The 17140-nt window shown below is 33.7% G+C and overlaps 1 protein-coding gene across 6 annotated transcripts in view; it reads right to left on the bottom strand.

Annotated features, from left to right (window-relative positions):
* Parg (poly(ADP-ribose) glycohydrolase) overlaps positions 1-17140 on the bottom strand; it is a 126416-nt gene that overhangs the window by 92881 nt on the left and 16395 nt on the right. For all 6 annotated transcript variants that reach the window (XM_087210617.1, XM_087210618.1, XM_087210621.1 and 3 more), the window contains 2 exons: positions 17027-17110; positions 12614-12688 (listed from right to left, as the gene is read on the bottom strand). In XM_087210617.1, the coding sequence (XP_087066743.1) occupies positions 12614-12688; positions 17027-17110 (159 nt within the window). The remainder of the gene's footprint in view (positions 1-12613; positions 12689-17026; positions 17111-17140) is intronic.

A 17140-nucleotide genomic window follows, 5' to 3' on the forward strand; every position in this document is an offset into this window, starting at 1 on the left:
AATGTACCAATTATTAGAATGAATAATGGATAATGTAAAATAGGAATAAAAGGTCCAAAAAAAAAGAAAAAAAACTCCATTGAAAGTTTACACAGCAGAATGAGCCAATGTGAGGACAAAATTTCAGATATAGAAGATAAGATTGCAATTATCAACCAGGAAAAGAAAAACTTCTTTATAATAGTAAGCGAGCGGGCCAGGGATTTAGCTCAGTGGTTCTGCCACCTGCCTTGGCAAGCTAAAGGCCCGAGTTTGATCCCCGGTACCAATAATAATAATAATAAAAAAAGTAAGGTGCCATGAGAAATCAATCCAGCAGCTGCTAGACGATGCAAAGAAGATTAACATAAGACTGACTGGAGTCAATAAAGAAACAGGAGAGAGTGCAGATGACATAAAAAAAACTGTTCACAGAAGTGATGGCAGAAAACTTCCCAAGCAGGAGAAAAGAACTTGACGTACAGATAAGTGAGGCATATAGGACTCCAACTAGCCTTGATAAAAAAAAAAAATCTACACAGAGGCATATAATAGTTAAGATTCCAGAAACCCAAGAGAAGAACAAAATTCTACAAGAAGTTAAAGAAAAGAAACAAATCACAAAGGAAAGCCCATCAGAATCACAGCAGACTTCTCAACACAAACTCTCAAGGCAAGAAGGGCTTGGAGTGACATATTTCAAGCCCTAAAGGAAAACAGCCTCCAACCCAGATTGATGTACTCTGCAAAACTATTTTTCAAAATTGATGGGGAAATAAGATACTTTCATGACAAAGAGCACCTGAGGAAATTAATACCAAACCAGCACTCCAAAAAATTTTAGACAATATCCTAGGAAAAGACAATGAGGATCATAACTCCAGGAAGCCCCAGCAGAATGAATCCAACAGTCACAACAAGAAATTAAATGCAAAGGGGGAGAATCTAACAAAAAGAAAAAGTCATGACAAGGATAAGTCAATACATATCAGTTATAACCATCAATGTTAATAGTCTCAATTCACCAATCAAAAGAAACAGCCTCGCAGAATGGGTCAAGAAGCAAGATCCAACAATCTGCTGCATACAAGAAACACATTTAATTCAAAAAGAAACTCACAGACTGAAAGTTAAAGGGTGGAACAATACTCCATGCGACAGGAACCCGAAAAAAAGCAGGAGTAGCTATCCTCTTTGCAGATCAAGTGGATTTCAACCCAAAATCTGAAACACTCCTGGCCCTAAGAATTTCAGATAAGGGACAGTCAACCTGTATGTACAAATCTATTGTGAACATGTGTTTTCATTCCTCTTAAGTAAAAACTTAAGAACAGAACTGTTGGTTCTTAACAGTAATACAAGAAATTTCTATTGTTTTCCAAAATGTTTTTATCATTTTACATTCACATCAGCAGAATTAGAAAGTTCTAACTGGTTCACACCTAAGCTGACATTTGTTTTTTTAAAACCTTTAACTTAATCTCCCTAATGAGTGTATAATATGATCTTGTTACTGTACTTAGTATTTTTCTGATTCTAGAGTTACACACCTTTTCCTTGTGCTGTACTTGCTATTTATCATCTTATGTCTACTTTTTAATTGGGTTGTCTATTAATGAACTTTAAGAGTTCTTTATATTTTCTGGTGATAGGTTATATGCATTATAAATATGCTGTGGTTAAGGACTAACTTTCATTTTCTTCATGATGTCTTTTAAAGTTCTAAATTTTGATGGAATCTCATTTATCAATTTTTTTCTTTTAGACATGCTTTTTGTATCCTAGGAAATTCTTGCCTACCCTAAATTCATGAATATTTTCACTTATAATTTCTTCTTAAAAGTTTTATAGTTTTAGTCTTTCATATTTAGGTTCATAGATTCTTTCAAGTTATTTTTATGTATGGAAATAAAGGGTTGAGGTTAATTTTTCACATACGGATACCAGGTGTTCTAGTATCATTTGTTGAAAACATTATCTTTTCCTCTCGAGTTATGTTCCATAGAATGTTAATGTTAAATAGTCTTTCAAAAATCAGTGGACCGTATATGTGTGGTCCTATTTCTAGATTGTTTTATTCCATTGATCTACACGTCTTTCCTTATGCCAACATTGCCTTGATTACTGTGGCTTTCGAAGAAGTCTTAAAATTAGGTAATAAATGTCTTCCAATACTGTTTTTTTCACTTTTTCAGGTCCTTTGTACTCCTACATAACTTTTAAATTTCAATACCCAATTCTTCATTTATAGCAAGTATACATAGACCTGAATTTTTATATATACCTTGTGTTTTCTAATCCTGCTAAATTCAAATACAAGTTCTAGGGGCTCCTAGAGATTTCTTAGTATTTTCTCTGTAGATGATCATTTCATCTGCATATAAAGATTTTACTTCTACCTTGCCAATCCTATGCTATTTATTTTTATTGCCAGACTATTTTGGTTTGGGCCTATGATTCAAAGTTTAGTGGACAGATGAAGAGTAAGCATACCTGCCCTGTTCCCCACCTCAGGGAGAAAGCATTGTATCTTTTCCATTCAAATAAGGTGTTTTTGCTGGAAGTATGGAGTACATGTCTTATCTATTGAGAAGGTTCTGTTCTACTTCTAGTCTCCTGGTAGCTTTTACCATGAACAGCTGTAGAATTTAGTCCAACACTTTTTCTGCAACTACTGATAGGATCATATGGCTTTTTCCTTTCCTTTGTTAAAATGATGACTTATGGGGGTGGATCTTCCAATGCTGAGTCAACACTGCCATCCCTATAATAAAACCACTTTCTACATACTGCCAGATCTGACTTCTAATAGTTTGTTTTGTTAAATAAATTTTTATTTATGTTCATACTTTTCTATTATCTTTATCCAGTTTTAGTATTAGCACCATGTTGATTTCCTAAAATGAGGGGAGACATGTTCCTTTTTTCTGCTTTAAATGTTTGATATAATTTATCAGTTAAAATGTACATGAGCCTGTTGTCATATAGGTAGGTTTTTAAGGTAGGAATACACTTTAATAGGTGTTATTCAAATTTTGTATTTCTTCCAGAGTCAGTTTCATTAATTTCTCTTCCAAGGTACTTCAGAGAAGTTGTCAAATTTATTTCAAAAAAGATTTTTGTAATATGCTTTCTGTATCCTTTTAAAGTCTGTAAAATCTGTGGTAATGTCCTCTAAATTTTGATATTGTAATTTTAAAAATGTATAATTGATATTGTGTAATAGGAAGAAAAGGTCTAAAGGAGTAGGGGAAGTGGGAGGGATAAGGGAAAGAAAAAATATGAGAAAAGGAAAAAAATGGAAACAAAGTCTTTGTAAATAGGGAAGGGTGGAGGGGGTGAAGTAAGGGCAGGGGAATGGGAAAAAATAAGAATCAAGATACATCATGTAAAGGTACAAGATCCCAATGATGAATGTAAGTGTATTTTACACCTAAAATGAACCAATAAACTTAATGGAAAAAAAATGTAACCCTTTTTTTTTGGTACTGGGGATTGGATCACGACCTTGTGCTTGCAAGCAAGGTGCGGTGCCACCAAGCTAAATCCCATCCCTAAAAGAATTTACCTTTAAGATAGCCTCATATCTCTCAAGGAAGTGGGAAGTAAGAGCAGATGAACTGTGCAGTGGGGTAAAGGTTACAAAACAATTAAAAGATTTAGAATCCTAGAGTTATGAGGAAATACATAAAAGATGGAAAAAGAACCAAAGGCCAAGTAAAGATTCAATAACATGAACTCTTAAGCCTACCAATGAGATTTTGTATTCCTTTCTTCCCTCATTACAACTGTTTTACCATCTGTATTCCATGGAATACTAAGTACAAGTAAAAGTGTAAGTTGTTACACAGAAAGGGTTCTGTTTATAAATAAATTTGGAAAAAAATGTTTATTTTAACAAAACTAAGTATGTTTTCTTCACTGTAAGACTCCTCAGAACTATTCTCAATAGAATATGCAATATCTTCTACTAACTTACCCATTCAACCCTTACTTGAACTATATAACCCAAGAAATCAGGAAAAAAGGAGAAAAAGCAGTGGAGACTTTAAAAAACAGAAAGGACAATAGGAATGAGTGAACAGTAAATTAGGAGGTTATGAGAGGACAGAATTTGTAACTCATGATCTTAAACAGGAAGCTGGCCCAGGGGCTAATTGGGTCCAAGTTGTGGTCATATGGATTAAATAAAGTATAGGGTCTCACATACAGTCTTGGGACTGTGTTATGGTTTAGATTTAGAATGTCCCCCAAAAGTCTTATATTCAGAGGTGGGGCTTCTGGAAGGTGACTGGATCACGGCAGGGCTTTACTTATCACTGAATCAATTTACTGATGAGCTCGTAGCTGAATGTGCTGTTGGGAGGTAGGTCACTGCAAAAATGACCTGAAGAGGTAAGTCCCAGACGTCTGAAACAGGGTTAAGCCTGCTCCAGATAGTTTCTAAGAGACCTGAAGAAGGAATGGTCTATAAAGCAAGCAGCAGCCAGGCATGGTGGAGCACACTTGTAATCCCAGCACTCCAGAGGTTGAGGCAGGAGGACTGCTGTGAGTCCAAGGACAGCCTGGGCTACACAGTGAGTTCAAGGCCAGCCTGAACAACACAGTGAGACTCTGTCTCAAAAAAAAACCCAAAACCAAATCAAAACATACAAACAACCAACCAATCAAAGTAAGCAGCAGACCTAGAAGAAAGCACCATAAAGGAGGCAAGAAAAAGGCAAAAGGCTGTGTATATGGCTACTAATTCAGTGAACAGAAACAACAAGCAGCTGCAACATTACATCCCCATAGTAAACGCCCCTCATTTATCTTACGGCTGGGCTTTCTAGTGGTTAAGTGGTGAAAAGACCAATAGCAAGGATTACCTAAATATACATCATTTTGGAGTTCACGTGAAAATATTCCATATTTCACTATGTTGGAAAATGGGTCCTTCTGGCATAGAAGGTGCTTTTTATAGTGCTCCTTGTGTAATCAAAGAACACCTGTGGCAACCAGGTACCATGTCACTCTGTTTAAGAAAACTTCCTTACCACACTATAATGAATATTTGTTTAGTTAGCTTAGAATCTGATAGCCTCCTTAATCATTACTTGTCATTAACACAGCAATAAACCATAGATGACTACTTTTATCCATCAGTACTAACAAAAAAGGGAGAAGGACCACCAGCACTGATGATGAACTTCCCACAGAAGAGGCCAGTGGACATGTTTAATCTTTACCACTCAGTTTACTGCTTTCTATATAGGCTATACATTGAAACTATGTAAATTTGAAAAAAACTAACATTCAGCTTTTACTTATGCTTATTATTTTTATCTTCAGATAATTCACACTACAACAGTGTCTTCAGGTTTAAATATGTTACTGTAGATAACAGTGTTACCCAAAAGGAACACAGAATTTATTTTTAATAAATTTGAACATAAAAAGGATAAATATAAATTCACTGAACAAGAATTAAGGAATTATGTCAAATTGTGCAAATAAAATACAAAAGTACTAAAGCAAACTAGAACAACAAACAACAAGATAGAGATACAAATTATAGGAGAAAATAAAACAAGGAACTATTATCGCTGTTCTAACAGAGTAGGTTTTTAGATAATGAAATTAATGCCATAGCAACATAAAAAAGAAACTGCTTCCCGCCTGGTGCGCAAGCGCAAGGACCCGAGTTTGATCCCCGGTACCAAAAAAAAAAAAAAAAAAGAAACTGCTTCTATTTTTTTTAAACGAAATGAAAGAATGAAAGGCTAGGACATTAATGTACAAGTTCAATTTCATTACACCATTAGAATACAGGAGGGATTCTATTGGCATTTCTACTTCTGAGTATCTGTAAAATCCAACTTCCTTTCTGCCACAGGAGTAAGTACAAACCAGATAGGGATTCACAATCACAAAATAACTCTAATTTCATCACTGATAGAATGCATGGAGGGGTCAATGAAGACTGACTTTCCATAGTAATTTAGAAAATTTATCAAGTCAAAGGCCTTGTTCCAATTGGACCAATGTGTTCTATGGGACAGATACTACCTTCAAACAATCACCGATAAAAATCTTGGCAGGGATGTAGTTCAGTGGCACCACTTCAAACAATTGCTGACAAAAATCTTAAACATGCCATAACTCAAAAGCACACATTAACTTCTTTGAGGAAAGAGCCAGAAATTTCCCCTATTCCATACAAATCTAACAATTCACCTGTTTTAATATTTTAGTGACTCTCATTAGCTGCCTTTGGGCTCCAATAGTTCTCAAGAATGAAATTAAGTTGAGCTGTAAAGTAATGCAGACCTTATTGATTCCAGAGACTGAGTCACCAAAAGAAGTCCAAAAAGGTTAAATTTCCACTGAACTCCAAATCAGAAGTTCAAAAGCTAGAGACATAAAGACATTAGCTGTAGTCTTATGAAACATTCAAGGCTGTCTTCATTTGATTAGGAAGTTGCCACAGGCCTTAGGACATATATATAACAAGGACACTTTGAAAAATTTTAAGCTTTGAAGCAAGACCCAGAAAATAGATTATCTATGAAGAATTCTAAAATCAGACGTTAAGGAGCAATGTGTTTACAAGCATTTAGAAACTGACTTCTGTAATACCAACAAAATAAAACAAAACAAAACACCCCAAAATGAGAGGCACATGCTGAAAGGCTATCACTGGGGAAGGCCATAATCTTTACTGGTTATTGGATAAACAAATTGGTTCTGATTTGGAATAGTAGTTATAACCAACTGTTTTAGAACAGCATTTCCCAAAATATTCTAAAGAATACTAGTATCCAATGAACAATTTATGAAAACTGGTGAGGTGAGGGTAGGAGGAGAACGAAAAAAATTATCTAAAAATTAATTTTGTTTTACAATTTTCAACGTACAAAATGCTAAGTACTTTGATACAGTTCTAATTATCATGAGATAAGCTACCCATAATAGTATGGTAGAAGGCCAAAAAGTCTACAATGTAGCCCTTATGGATGACTTCTGCCTAATAATTTTAATGTTATATTTTAATTTTTTCACATAAAATATAAGTCAATGTCTTTTAAAAACAATTTCTTTTAGAAACAAGACATTTCTTTTAGAAACAATAATTTATTTTAGCTATTATACATATGTGAAATAACTTTGTTGATAATCTATTTTAATACAAGTTTATGTTGTTTTTGAGTTTCTTTAATTTTTCAGTCACCTGAATTCAAAAAATGTTATTTTAGTTAAACATAGTACACACCTCAATTTTGGGGACAATAAATTCTGTTGTACTTGTTTTTAAGTTTTAAAGCAACATATCAAGAACTGAAAAAAACAATGTCTTAGACATAAATCTGCTCTGCTTAATTTGCTTCCTCCAAAATACAATATAATCTTATTTGCCTTTTAAAAGTTGGGGGCACATAAAAGGATGCAAGTTCATTAGTGGTAGATTTACATATTCTTTGCTTCCAGGGATAGAGGCTTTAACTAGCTTTCTCTGACAGGTCACAGAACAACAACAGACAATAGGTCAGTTTGGATATATAATCTAAGGTATAGACTTTTTTTGGTGCCAGGGATCGAATTTGGGACCTTGCGCTTGCAAGTCAGGCAGCGGAACCCCTGAGCTAAATCCCTGGCCCTCTAAGGTACAGACCTTTTGCTCTTATTTATTAAAAAAGGAAAATGTGTGTTTGCCAAAAGAATATATCATTAGCCTAAGTGTACCAATCAAAACCTTCCTACTTTTAATATTTTCACTTATTATTTGTAAATATGTTCTTTTTCCTGGACTCATATTTCTCACTATACACTTTTAATAGCCACAGATGCAAAAAACCCCCACAAAAAAAGTACACCTCATTTAGTTAATTATGGCAGCCTTGATGGTATACCAACAGAAGGAAGAAATGACAGGCTTATTCATTCCTATTTTTGATCCCAGCATAAAATGAACACAGAAAGGAAGATAAAATAGTGACTAAAATTCTTAGGTTTCCCTTCAACAACCAATCCATTTGCTGAAAAAGTTGACTATAAAAATCTTTTCTACAGCTTAAGTTTTTTACATTAAATAATTAAACATTTTATACTTATCATGAAATTTATATTCTAAAAGTACATAAAGTATATCCATGCAGTCTCATGTGTAATTATAAAGCAATCATCGATTTTTTGAAACCCCCATCCAAGTCCAGAAATAGAAGCCAGCATCGCAAAACCAGAAGAAATCCCTCTTAACTATATATAACCCTATGCCCTTCTTCAGTCATGTGGTTTTAATGTACAATGTATATTTCACAAATTAATTCACTAAAAAATAAAATGTATTGTGAGATGAAGTACTTAAAATTCCTCTACAATGCATTCATAAGAAAACCTTTTTAAACACTGTTAAAAATTTCCTGTGAAAAACATCAGAATTAAGTATATTGATTCATTTAGAATATAAATTATTGAAGTGGCTGGATTTAATTTTGTGGAACACCACACAGGAGGGCCATAAAACACAGATTATTTGCTCCTAGCATTTTCAACAGCTGGCAGTGAGGATGACCAATATTAAATCAAGATGCAAAAACACTAAATTAACAGCCATTTCAACTCAGTACCACCTAAATATATACCTATTTATACTACAAATTAATATATACTACAAATTAACAAATTGATTTCTTTGATTTTTGCTGGATTCTGACAAAATAATAAAAGCTTTGGCAACACTCCTCACTTCCATTCCAATAGAGGATGCTCAAATGACAGGATGAGGAGAACTATGGTCCCTTGCTTGTTGTGCTAGATACTGGTCTACAGGTAACATCAGTGACATGGACTCACATTAAATGACTGTTGGTATTGACTCCTGTTCTAAAACAGTTTGGGTTACAAAATTCTTTACTCACAAAATTAACCACAGAAAGGTTTTAAGGATATGACAATTAAGAGCCTGAAAACAAACTCTAAAATATTAATCTTGATATTATGATGATGTAAATTTTAAATGCTAGAAATAAGGATTTTGAATGTTTTCACTACAATGAAATGATAAATGTTTGAGGCAACAGATGTTTCATCCTTATTTAAAAATATACAATCTATACACATATTGAAATATCACTATAGTTTCCCATAAACATATATAATTTCTATGGTTTATGTATGAGTTAAAAAATAAATTTAGCAATATAAAAAAAAAAGAATCTCCAAATTCCATTAATATGTTTAAGAATCCTTTAGATTAACAATCACTCCTACTCTGGAATGCAGACACGCATAATGGAAAGTAAAGAGAATTCACTTATAATCTAAAACCAAGGCAAACCCCTGCATTAAAGACTCCCTTTCCCTCCGCTAATGTCATCCACACATGAGTGGCACTCATTTCTCAATAACAAATGGAAACCTGGGCCATGATTTCATAAGGCTCTATATTAATGTTTTTGGGAACTGGAAAACACACAAATGTATTAAACATCCAATGTCATCTGTTAGGTTCACAAGCAATACAGAATAGCAAATGGTCAGAGAGAAAACACTTGAATCTCCAGATATGCCTCACATAGATTTCCTCAAGCCTCTAATATTGGAATGGCTGTGCAAATTATTTATCAATTTGACAGAATATTATGCAACCATAATATTCTAGAGTGTATATATTCTAGAGTAAAGTTATAAAGCTATATAGCATAGAAGCTTTTATTTATTTATTTAGTTAGTTAGTTTTAGGCTGGCCTGAAACTTGCAGCGATCCTCCTGCCTCAGCCTTCCAAGTGCTGGGATTATAGGTGTGCACCATCATGCCCGGTCAAGATTTTATAATACAGCATAAAATATTTCCAATATATATTTAAATCTTGCTATCACTATAAGGCATTACATACTTGAGCAAAGATGGAACACAGTAAGAAATTAATATTTGGTAAAATTTTGGGCTCTTTCAAGCCTCTGTATGGTTTATAAAATAACTGGAAGGTCAAAAAATGCAATAACTCTTCTCCCTAAAGAACTGTAAAACTATCATCAGCACCTGATTAATCACCTCCTATTTATAATCTACACTAACCACCAAAACTTGCTATATATTATCCCTTTGGGGATGCTTCTGGGCAAGGTCAGAAGGTAGAGGGGAAACAAGGTCCTGTCTGTATTCTGATTAAGGGTGGGGGGTGGAATACACTTTGCAACAAAGTGACAAAGGTATTATAACCAAGAGCATGTTTTACTGCCACCGCAAAGCATTAAACTTAGTATTACCTCTTACAAAAATGAACTGAGTCCAATTTAAGCCCACAAAATTATAAAATACAAGTGTTATATTCTGATAACTTAAGTGACAAAGATTCTATTAATTTGATCAACTTTTCCATACATCAGAAATGACATCTGTGTACAAGTGAGAGAAGCATTTAGATTCAAGGGTATTGGACTATCCAATTTCCCAACAGAGGGATAAGGGCATCTATTACTAGATGGCTGCCTTTAAAGTCTACATGGGTCAAAAGTTCAATAAGGCAATCCTGAAATTACTCTGAAATTATTTGTATTTCTTCAAAAATGCAGAATTAGTTTGGATTCTACTAACATGAATATTAAAGTTGCCCTGAACAATTTGCTTTTTTGCAAAAATTAAAAATAAAAGTCCCCCAATACATATTGAAATGCAAAGGATACAAAATATCCACAATATACCACAAAAAGATCCAGGTTATAAGATGCACTATTTCTGATTTTACAACTTATTACAAAGTTATAGTAATCCTGATAGTGTGTTAGGGCCATAAGGACAGACATATAGATCAAAGGAATAGACCAGAAATAAACTTTCATATTTATAGTCAACTGGGTTTTGCAAAAGGTGGTAATAAGACAAGTTAGTAGGGATGTAACAGTCTTTCTAACTTATGGTGGTGGGACAAGCAAAATGATACTGGACCCCACTTACCATATGTGAAATTGACTCAAAACAGATATTCACACGGAACATAGATTATGTTCAAAGTTCAATAACTATTCTCTATTAATCAAAATTGTGAAATATTAAAAGATATTTTAATTCAAAATGATTCCATTTCAAAAATTGCTTTTACTTTCTACTACTAGTAAACAAATAATTTAGATGACTCAAAATAACATGAGGAGCAGAATAATCAAATTGCGTACAACTTTTATTTTTTTGGTATCGGGGATCGAACTCAGGACCTTGTGCTTGCGAGGCAGGCAGTGGCACCACTGAACTAAATCCCCAGCCCAACTGTGTACAATTTTTAAAACAGATTATACATTAAAGTCCTTTTCCTTGTGGGAGGGGAGACTTAGTTACTCAGCGAATAGTCATAGCTTGGTATAGCTAGCTCTTGGGGTAAGATGTAGCTTCCTAGTTTTTTCTGAAACTAAAAATACACTTACCAAACCTTTGTACTCTTGGACATTTATCACAAAAAAGCAAAAACCTACATTCATGCAAAAGCTTGTAAATAAAGTTCATAGCAACTTTAGTTAAAAGAGTAAAAAAGGAAGTAACCCAGATGCCATAGATGGGCCTACTGTTAAATTATGATCTCTACATACCACGGAATACTGCTCAGTAATGAGGTAAAAAAAAAAAAAGATCTGAATGAGTGTGAGATAATGGTGCTGAGTGAGAAAAGGTAATCTAAAAAGTTTATACACTGTAACTCTTTGTGGAAAAGAAATGCTAGAGCTCGAGAGTCCTGTGGCTGCCAGGGGTCAAGAAGGGGCCTACATGGCTACAGGGGGCACCAAGAGAGCCATGTGGCAACAGGGTGGCTCTGTCACTCAATGGGGGGCAGTGACATGCTGCTGGGAACATGGGACATTACTACCCAGAAACCCGAAGGAATGCATGGGGAAACCTGCGAAATCTATATAAGCTCTTATGTCCATTTCTTAGTGCTGATACTGTATAATAGTTATGCAAATGATTAGAACTGGGGGAAAGTGAACGTAGATAGGACTCCCCCATATGCATTCCTTTGCAATTTCTTGTGAATCTATAATTATTTCAAAATAAAATGTTAAAAAAGTATGCTGTCATTTTTTTCAAAATAGAAAATGTCCATTTTGTGGATGTATGGAGATTTATATTTTTGTCAACTGACTGTGGCATGGCAGTTGGCCACAATTCCCTGCACAAAATGATTTTACAGCATATATAAGAAGTTACACATATTTGGTGTCCTTTTACCTAGCCATCTAATTTTTGGGAATCATCTAAAGAAACAGTATCAAATATGGAAAGACATAGGTCAGAGCCAAGCATGTGTGTACACACACATATACACACACACACATTACTACCGTGGAATAGAGAATAGGATAAACCTGGACACAACCTAGATGTCTGAATAGGAACAGTTTTGTCACACCTAGTCATGGGATATTATGCATCCATTGATAATACCAATAATGGTATGGCAATATGACAGAAAATAAACACTGTACAAAAATAAAATAAAATTTATATTAACTCCTAATTATCTCTACCTAAAACATGCACTGAAAAAATAGAAAACTCAAAAATAAAAGATAATATTGTTAGCATGCAAGAATTGAGTATTTTTCTCAAACTTTATAGAGTTGTTGGATTATTTCACAGCTAAAGAAATAAGCATACTTTTACCTTATCCCAGAAATCAACCAAGGCTGTAAAGTCCCACTTCTTCGAATATGCCACATTATATTTCAGAATAGCATCCTATGAAAAAAGCAGAAAGAAAACCTCATGAAATAGCCATGTGGATTATCTTTGAGTAGGCTGTTTTATTATGAACTACTGCCAGTAAATTTCTTAGTGCTGGACAAGCTTCCTTCTACCACTAGCTACATCACATCAGTAGCTACAGACAAATAGAATGCATACTAATTTATTATTCATTTAAGAAAAATGAGATTAGAAAGGTCAAATTACAGGGAAAAAGCATGAATACCCTAAAACATACATTCTAAGTGGGGTGATGCATTCAAAATTGACACAAATTGGCTCTTGGAGGATGAAAAATAACTTAGGAGATAACAATGATTTGTGGACATGGAAAGGGTTATTATCTACATGCTTACACAGAGAAACATATTCTATTTGTAGTACTGAAATTTTGGGTGTGTGTTGTGTGTAGGTGGACAAGAGATTAAGGGAAAATGTTTAAAAAGGCTGTTGGGGTGGAGGGCAAAGAGGAAAAAAACATTAAGAAACACCATTTTCAAGTATAAAATGATTTTTTTCCCCTTATTACCAGCTATTTTTATAAGCTCCGTATAACTAGTTATCTTTCCCCAGCAATTCACACAAATTATAAATTTACACAGGATGAAAAGTCAAAATATTATGCCATCTACTGGTGTAACTTTCAACTGTTTGAATGACCAATAGCATACAACTGATTTCTGGAGTTGGGCATGCAAAAGGCAATCCCTTCATTGTACAGGAAAAATATTTATAATTAGATCTTACCTTATGCTTTAAAATATCTATTTTGATTATATTTTACTATATATGACATCAATAAAGTAATAAGTATGTAGAATATAGAAATATATTGGTAATATAAACTCAAAACTTTTTTTTACTGAAACACACAGTAGTCCGAAACCAATGGAATATTACAATAAACCTTTCAAATTTCTTTTTCATTAGAGAAGTTTTTAAAAAATTAACATTCTGCCAAACAGGTTCCTGAAAAATATTCATGCCAAACAGATCACTGGGTTAAAACTCAAGTTCACAAAATGTATCTTATTCACTTGGAACCAGGGGATATCCAACTTTCTTCAGAAAAGTAAACATTAACCATAAATAACGAGATGAAAATGCTTTTATTTTTCACTCACAAGCCATAAAATAAAATTTCTGTTAAGAAGTAAAAGATTTTAAGGAGTTTTTTTCTAATCACTGGTCTCTGATATCAAAACTGGTATCTGATTTTAAAATAATAAGTAATAAAACTGTATATAATGTAACAAATAGCAATGTGTTGAATAGATGAATAGATAAGCAATGTACACAATGAAGCAAACCATGGATATATTGAAGGACATACGTGAGTCTCAAAAATCTGAGTGAAAGAAGCCAGACATTATAGTACCCATACTGAGACTTCATTAATGTAAACTATAAATTAATCTATTGTGAAAGAGAGCACATCAGTATTGAAGCCAGAGCAAAACTTGAAATTGACTACAAAGGGGTAAGAGGGATCTTTGAGGGTGACAGAGATGTTCTATACCTTGACTGTGATGGGGGCCTTTACAAATGAATCCAAATTTCAAAACGGATCAAATTACAGATTTTGAAAGCATGCACTTTCTTACAAATTATTCCTCAAAGCTGATGAAGAAAAACATCTGAAATAGCATTTGTACTCTAAGTCCTTAATGGCAATTTATACTTAGTATTAACCCCTAATACAGCTAGCTGTCCCACTGTATCTGTGGGGGACAGGTTCACGCTCATCCCCAATCCCGAGGATACCAAGGCTGCTCAAGTCCTTGATGTAAGATGGGATAGCATTTGTGTATAAACATCCTCTCATAGTCTTCGAATTCTCTTTAGAGTACTTATAATAGCTAATTCAATTCAAACACTATGTAAATAGTTGTTACATTGTATTGTTTAAGGGTTAATGACAAGAAGATAGGTCTATGTATGTTTAGCTATACAGTCATAATTTCTTCCCTTCAAATATTTTTGAGTCACTCTTGGTTGAATCCAAAGATGAGGAACCTGTAGATACAAAGGACTGACTGTATTTATTTTTACTTCAGTCTGCAAATCTCAAAAGTAGACCACCATGAGGTCTCCTGCCATTAGAATAAAAGGATGCTTCTTTGTATTCTTAGCTATCAACTATGGAAATTCTTTTTAGTTCATAATACATAATAACATAAAAAGTCCTTTGTGTATAAATTATCAAACATTATTTATAGAAATACTACTTTTGAGAACACTATTCCTTTTTAAAACTTTGAACCTCTTGGATCCCTCTAAATCCAACATCAATTGGCATATGAACAGAAAAAAGATTATTATTTTCAATCAATCAGAGAGATTTAACGTTCTTCCCTTCTCTCATAGCATTCTTTCAGCAGAGGAAACAATTACCATAAGCAGATAGAAGAAAATTTCGATGGACTATTCTGTTTAGTTTCATCTACCATAAGATAAATAAGAAAGGGAAATTCACTTTAAAGCAATTATTGCTTACTAAAGTAATCACGGCAGACTAAGGGATTGCGAGACATGACTACACTGAGTAATTTGAATGCTGTGATTACTTTGTGTTTGTGTTTGAAGAAAAAATAAGAATAATTTTTAAAAGCCAGTTTAGAAGTATAAGAATGTTTCTCAAATGGATCTAGACAGTATTCTTGCCTGGCCTGCTTTGTGTTTCTGAATATGTAGTTTTGTTTTTTGAAAACAAATGAAACATTGTAGGAATGAAGATAATAATTTATGCAGATAAAAATGGTGGAAATATTAAGCCATTCTAGGATACATTGCAGTAAAACTATGTTACATTCGAAAGAATCTGCATCGAAGTGGTCACTACCATTATTTATTGGCAAGGTGTTGATCTCCATAAAGAGCCTATCTATGCACATACCAACAGTTCATGATTGTAAGAGGAGTAAATACAAATTAAGTAGTTTTTTTAATATGGTATTTTTTCCCTTTCTTTTCTTTTTGGTGATGGGGATTGAACTGAGGGCCTTGTGCTCTATAAATAAGCACTTTCACCTAGCTACATCCTCAGCTCTTTTACACAGTTATTTAAAAAAATTTTTTTCTGCATACCATTTTGGGGGTTAGATCTGTAGTTTAAAAACATTTGTACAAAAAAAGAAAACTGATTATAAATTTACATTCTAATTGTAAACAAATCAAATGATGGTCCATCATGTTTAAAATGGAAAAATATCAAATTGATAAAGCTGTATTATACTATGAGCATAAGGAGTTTACATTTAGTTTTATATCTGTACATATGTAACTAACATTATATTAAAAATAACTTTGGTAGACCTTGACAATTTTTTCCATTTAGAGAGAAATATTTCCAATGAATGATAAGTTTCAAGTACGAGTAGGAAATACAAAACCAGAGAAAATATCTGTAACAAATTATACCACTGAAAGAAAATGAAACCCATTTTCATGGAAAATTATGTCACTGTTTATACTTTTGTTAAGAATCTCTACGGTTATAGTATTGTCCCCCTCAAATATATCTACTCATGCATGTTTTATATACCAGAAAACAATTTAATAGTTGCTTTTATGGGCTTAAATGAAATACAAAAAAAGTCAAAAAACAAATGACTGCCAATATATATTAAGATTAATAAATTATTAAGTTGCTAGAAGCTATATTAAAAGCAGTAAGAAACAGAATACTTAATGTATACTTTAATCATTAGCAAATCCTGCTTTCCTTTAGGCACATAGAGCTGAAGTCATAATTCTTTCCTGATTTCCTTTTAAAGCCATTTCAGAAACATGATAATTTTTAAACAAAAAAATAAGAGAAGCTTAGAGTGAAGGAAATTGGACAGGGAATCAAGAAACAGAGGTCTTATTCCCAGCTCTCCAAATTATTCTGTGTGGCTCCAGGCTAGTCATTTACAATTTTCAATTCTACTCATTTCCTAGTGATGGAGTAGAAGCTAAGAATGTCAAAATGTTTCTAAGGACCCTTTCTTTTCTTTCCTTCTTTCCTTCCTTCCTTTCCTCCTTCTATGATAGTGGGGATTGAACCCAGGACCTTCACACTGAGTTACATCCTCAAACCTTTTTTATTTTTACTCTGGGACAGGATCTTGCTAAATTGCCAAGTTGCCTAGGTTGGGGTCAGACTTGCCATCTTCCTGCCTCAGTCTCTCAGAGTATCTAAAGAGCCTTTCTTAGTGACAGGAAGCAAGCACTTCGCATATAAAGAATACTGTTGCTTGAGTCTATGATCAGAAAATGTCTCAGCAGGAGAAAATAGAAGGCCCAACTCTAAGAGTTATATATGAGACAAGAATAGCAAAAAGAACATACCTTCAGGTTTTGGGGTCGTGTGAATTTGTTGAGAAGTGCAGCCTGAATAAGCTCCCACCGGCTCCCTGCAGTTCGCTCACCATTCTTTTAGGAAAAAGAAAAACATGATCAAAC

Source organism: Heterocephalus glaber, unplaced genomic scaffold (genome assembly GCF_053883595.1).
Source record: "Heterocephalus glaber isolate CG9 unplaced genomic scaffold, H.glaber_assembly_v1.0 deba00001150, whole genome shotgun sequence".
Classification (NCBI taxonomy): Eukaryota; Metazoa; Chordata; class Mammalia; order Rodentia; family Bathyergidae; genus Heterocephalus; species Heterocephalus glaber.